The sequence below is a fragment of the Nestor notabilis genome, unplaced genomic scaffold (assembly GCF_000696875.1).
Source record: "Nestor notabilis isolate BGI_N333 unplaced genomic scaffold, ASM69687v1 scaffold13282, whole genome shotgun sequence".
In the NCBI taxonomy this organism is placed as follows: domain Eukaryota; kingdom Metazoa; phylum Chordata; class Aves; order Psittaciformes; family Psittacidae; genus Nestor; species Nestor notabilis.
The window spans coordinates 82476-88134 of record NW_009918789.1 but is presented as its reverse complement, the minus strand read 5'-3'; the positions used below and the strand labels follow the sequence as shown (position 1 = coordinate 88134).

Sequence of the window (5659 nt, the reverse complement as noted above, 5' to 3'; positions counted from 1 at the left end):
TTTCCCTGGTAATAATACACGATAATAATACACTAATTGGTCTAAATATACAGGTAAAAAAAAATTGAGACTTATGTCCAGGAAGCATTTTATAGCAAGACAAAAGGAAGTGTAATGTTACTTGTTATCATCTTGCTTTTTACTTTGCTCTTTTTAGATTGGCCAGTCTGAAGTTTACCTTATCAGTCCTGACACAAAAAAAGTAGCAATTGAAAAAAGCTTTAAAGAAATATCATTTTGTTCTCAGGTAAGATTGTAGTGTTCTTTCTCTTTTTTTTTTTTTTATTTTTTTAATTTTTATTTTGATGTTCTCCACTTGTAAATGCTCATGTATTCCTGTCTCCTAGCATTTCAAATGGATTCCACCCCAGCAGTTTCAGTAATTGCTATTGGCAAGTTGCTAGTTAATCAGTAATCTTGTAAAACTATGGTTATTTTCTTGTGCTTTGCATTGTGATTTTTGAGATAAAGACTCATTTCTGTGTGCAGTGATAATAATATGAGCTAGACTGAAGACCCTGGGCAGCTCTGGTTTAAGATTTCAGTGGGCCTGATGCACAGCTGTGCAAAGTCCTGCTTGGCATATTCAGATGGTTTACATTTCACTGAAATATCTCATTTACTGTGATTCATCGTTACGATTATTGGTACAGTTGTGTATTGGTTCTCTTTACCTGATTTTAATGTAACATCTAGCAGGTACTAAAATGGCGCTGAGTATAACTGAATTTTTATAAACAGTCTCTACCACTGTGCATGTAGTTGATCATCATAAGTGTGGTTTGTTGGATTACTATTTTTTTTAGTTTAACTAAGAATGGTGCACTGAGGAGATGTGCACTGGGATCACCTAACTCTGCTCATCTGAAAGTCTTTTCATAAAAGAAAAATTCCCAGCAATTAGAAAACCTTCTTAGCATTTTACCATGTACATTTTATCTGCTGATATTTATTTGCTGATGTAACGTTTATCTGCTGTTACAGGGTGTGTCTGAATTTGCATGCCTTTTAGCAAAAACAAGTGGTTCCGTGTGTGATCTTTAAGTAATGTGTTAAAACGTTCTCAGTTTTTAACTAGCCAAGCTTTGGTTTGGGTGGGGGGAGAAGAAGTTTATAAATTTTTCACTATTGCTTCGTTTGCTCTTAGAAATGTAGAGCAATTGTTGACTGCTTAAGCAAAAGAGAAAAAAAACAACGTGAGCTTCCCCACCTGATATTTCCAGTATTGAATAAAATACATCCTGAGTAGCATTTATTCTTCCCTGTATTTTCCAGTGGATCTATTCTAATTCAGTCATTTAAAAAAAAAAAAAAAGGGAAAAAAAAACCCCACTCCAACAAGAGAACACCACCAGAACCAACAAACAATCTTAGATTTAAGTGAAATCTAAAAGATTCATGAAGTAATAGATTCTATAACAATAGATTTTTAATGACCAGATGACTTTAATGTAGCTGTAACAGTGATATGGGACCTATATGTAACGCTATTGGGTCTTTCATGTTTCTCTTACTTGAAGAAATACAAGCACAAAACATAGAAAGTACGTATGACTGCTTCATTACTGTTGTTTTTGTACTAGGGAATTAGACACGTGGATCACTTTGGGTTCATCTGCAGAGAGTCTTCAGAAAATGGAGGCTTCCACTTTGTCTGCTATGTGTTTCAGTGTACAGATGAAGCACTGGTAAGTGCCTAATAGAATATTAGGTCCTAAAAGTCTTCTGTTGCGGTCCTAAAAGTCTTCTGTTGCTCTATTAGAATATTAGGTCCTAAAAGTCTTCTGTTGCTCTACGCTCTGTATTTTGCTGAATGTCTTCAAATCCTGCTCCACTCAGAAATATAATTATTTCAAAAATGTAACTAACATAGCAGTCTGCAAAGGAATTTTTAATTTGTTTTGAAGGCAGAAGTTTAAATCCCCTTTAAAATCCAATAAAACTTCATTCATTGGACAAAGTAAGTTAAGACTGTATGCCTCTTTTTGAGAAGAGGGTTTCTTCATAGTGCACCCATTCAGAAAATCTGGACTACACTGTGTTCTAGGTCAGGCCAGTACATCACAACTGCAGTAAGCTTTTTTTATCACAGACAAGATAAAGGTAGTATCTTTTATTAGACAACAGTAATAAAATTGGGTGGCATGGAAGAGTTGAGACTTCACAATGAGTTTTGTCTTGCTTTTGTGTTTTTGTGCAGAAATGGCAGGGGAACAGCTTTGGTTTTTAATCATAACCACATTCCCAAACAAGCGGCAGTATCATTCTAAAATGACTTTTGTGTTAGTATTAAGGAAAACAGAATCTCAGTGGAGGAGTGAAGTTCTGTTCTTTTGCACTCTACTGTTTTCAGGTTGATGAAATCATGATGACATTGAAACAGGCTTTCACTGTAGCTGCTGTGCAGCAGACTTCCAAGGCACAGCCCCAGCTCTGTGAAGGATGTCCTATGCAAAACTTGCATAAACTCTGTGAAAAGATAGAAGGTGAGGTTTAAAGAACTTCCTGGTTGAGTATTTTTTCTAACAATTTTACTTGGGGACAGTCTTACATGTGAAACTCTATGGGAATGAATGCTTAAAAAGAGCTTGAGACTTGGGATGGAGGGTTGAAAGCCAATCTTCTTATTTAGTGGGCTGCAATGTCAAGTTATCTTAAGGTAGTTAGAATTTTCTAAAGAAAAGTTAAGCTCCTTTCTTATATTTTAGTTGAATTTTTGAAAACTAATCGAGAGTCTAAGTATTACTGAATTGCAGCTAGCATGGCTCTATTAGCTGTGTAAACCCTGAAAACTGCTGGTAAGGGACTTCTTAAGAATACATGCTACAATAGCTATGACCCCCATCCTGTGGAATCCACTTAAATACTGGCATTACACTACCATAAGCATGAACTGAACAGTATGCTTTTAATACACGTTTGTGGTGTTGATTTATGCCCCTTCATAAAAATGCAGCAGTTAAGAGTTGTAGGTGTTGTTCAGAAAACAAGTTCAAGGGGAAAAAAAAAAATGAACAAAACCTCTTTGCATTTCAGCAAATTTCACAGTTGGGTTTTGTTTAAGTGATCTCTTGGGTGAATAAAGGGCAACAAGCAGCTTGTCAGATCACATGGCAGTAGCTTGTTGGACTAAAACCTACCTAGTATTAATTTGATGAAACTGGAGAACTTCCAAAAGTATTTTTCACTCTATTTTGGTCTTCAGCTAGCTATGATTTTTTGAGTCATTTCTTAAAGGCAAAGAATTCTTAATGCCTTTAATCATGCCATCTGGTTAAACAGATCATCTGCTTCTGAAGGAGAAATGCCATGATCAGAAACTGAAGTACAAAATACTGTTGATGGTCTGCCCTTCTTCCACAGAAAATAGAGGAAGGGAAATTAATCCAGGATGAGAGCAGGAAAAATAATCTGAATGAGAGAGTAGTCTGCTTTGGTCTGTCGGTGAATGTTGTTAGCGAGAGGCAAAGCAAGAATTTTACTAACATGGGATAGATATACTCTTTTTCAGAAGAGGCTAAGGTATAAAATTGAAGAAAATCGATAGAAATCATATTTGTACTATTAGCAAAATCTAAATAGTACTGCATAAACCACCAGCAAAGCAGTATGCTAAAATGCAGTGGATTGTGGGTTTATTTTATTTTGTCTGATAATGGAATCTTCAGCTAAGAGTATAATCCTGGTCTGTGCTCAGTAAATCTCCTCATTACAGAGTTCATGCCCCTCATTTTAAAGACATGAGTTCACTAACAGCTTTAAATTAACCTAGAGTTCTTTCTAATGTCCCATTATGAAATCACTGCAATGGGTCAGCTCAAATACCTGACAAGCTTTGGCTTAAATTGTGTGCATGTTTACGTTGATTGATTAATTCTGACAATTTTGACCCTGTGATTTGTTCCTTTTTGTTCTTATTGGCAGGGTTACACCCTTCTAAGACTAAACTAGAACTACAAAAGCATCTAACAACACTAAGTAACCAGGAGCAGGCCTCTGTTTTTGAAGAGGTTAAGGTAGGTTTTGTGTTTCCTACAAGATTTTAGAACAATAGATACTTTTTGGTAACATCAGCATGAAGCACCAAAGTTTTTTTTCTTTTGTGAATTATCTTCATTTAATAGACTGTTAGTCACCTTGTGGTTTAATTTAAATATTTTTTACAGCTGTTAAAAACTTGTTTTTTATGAAAATGGCTTATTTTACTTTTTTTTTCCCCGTAATACTACTTGTTTTCAATGAGAACGTCAACTTCTCACTGAGTAAAAATGCACACATTTTTTGTAGGTGAAGGAAAAATAACTTATACTATGAGAACATTCAGTTGTTAATTTGACCAAACCAAATTACTGTAACGTTCCCAGATCAGAAAATTTCCTGCCTAAAATTTATCCTTAATCTTAATACTTGTCAAACTAACTAAAAAAGTTTAACTTTGTCTTCTGTATTAAATCCACTTTAGCACAGGGGAAAGCATAGCTGGATGTAAGACAGATGATGAATGTTGTAGGAAATGTCTTTGGGATTGGCACACTATTGAAGATTAAGAAATTTCAGACTTTTTAAAAATACTGTTTCCTTCCTCTCTTGAGTCATTTCAGTTTCCTTGTGGCAGTTTATCATCCAGTACCAAATTTGGAAGTTACTTTGTGGGACTGATTCATGAGCTAAGTAATTTCTTAGTATACAGCAGCTGGCTGACACTGTTGCCTTCTAGTAGTCATGGGAAACTGTTAATTGCTGTCTGCAAATGATTAACTTGGTCAAACCAAGGGTATGTCTCTCCTGCCTGTCTTTGTCAGCTGATTTTTTGAGTTGAACTGCCTGAAATTTTAGCTGTAGCATTCTCACAGCTCCATATGTTGTAACCATGATTTACATTTTTAGATAACTGTCTTTCCAAGGATATTTTTATTAATATGATGTGCTACCTTGGCATTGCCTAATTCATACTGTATCTGCTGCATGACATCAGTAGGCTTTAAACAGCATATGCTTTTCAAAAGTTAGGTTTCTGGGATTAAATTCTATAATAACTTGTTCTAAAAAACATTTTCTTTTACAATAATTCAGATCTGAATAGAATGCAGCAGAGAAAAATAATTTCACCTTGTGCACTAATTTTTAAAATACCTATGTCGTTTCCTAGGAGAAGGGTTGTGCATCAGAACCACAGTGTTTTGGTTTTCTTTACATCAAAAGCAGATTGGCAAAAATTTTTTTTTATGTCTTAATATGCTTGTGGCAATTTAATACCTCCAGAGTTGTCTTTTCATGTAAATAGGGTTGTGTACAAAGTGAGGTCAAGTGTTTCCCTAGCTGTGTTGCTGCTTTGCCTGGGACACTGGTGTCCTCTGGTGGACTGGAGCAGTAGCATTAACCAAGTTAAACTGGTTCTTACATTAATGGTGTACTGACAGTGACAAAATGAAAAGAGTGGTTATTTGCTAACTGTTATACAAATATATAATTACTGTACTTGTGGTGTTTTCAATTAAAGAAATTAAGACCAAGCAATGATCAAAAAGAGAATGAGTTGGTTATCTCTGTTTTGAGAAACATGTATGAAGAAAAACAGAAGGACCATGTCCATGTTGGAGAAGCAAAACAGGTAAGTAATCATTCAGTTTTAGTTCATGTAAGGGGGATTCGGGGGGGG

At 35.3% G+C, this 5659-nt stretch overlaps 1 protein-coding gene across 1 annotated transcript in view; it reads left to right on the top strand.

Annotated features, from left to right (window-relative positions):
- TBC1D1 (TBC1 (tre-2/USP6, BUB2, cdc16) domain family, member 1) overlaps nucleotides 1-5659 on the top strand; it is a 53390-nt gene that overhangs the window by 5182 nt on the left and 42549 nt on the right. Inside the window, exons 3-7 of the mRNA XM_010009904.1 lie at nucleotides 158-247; nucleotides 1584-1688; nucleotides 2354-2486; nucleotides 3925-4016; nucleotides 5501-5611. Coding sequence (XP_010008206.1) covers nucleotides 158-247; nucleotides 1584-1688; nucleotides 2354-2486; nucleotides 3925-4016; nucleotides 5501-5611 — 531 coding nt within the window. The remainder of the gene's footprint in view (nucleotides 1-157; nucleotides 248-1583; nucleotides 1689-2353; nucleotides 2487-3924; nucleotides 4017-5500; nucleotides 5612-5659) is intronic.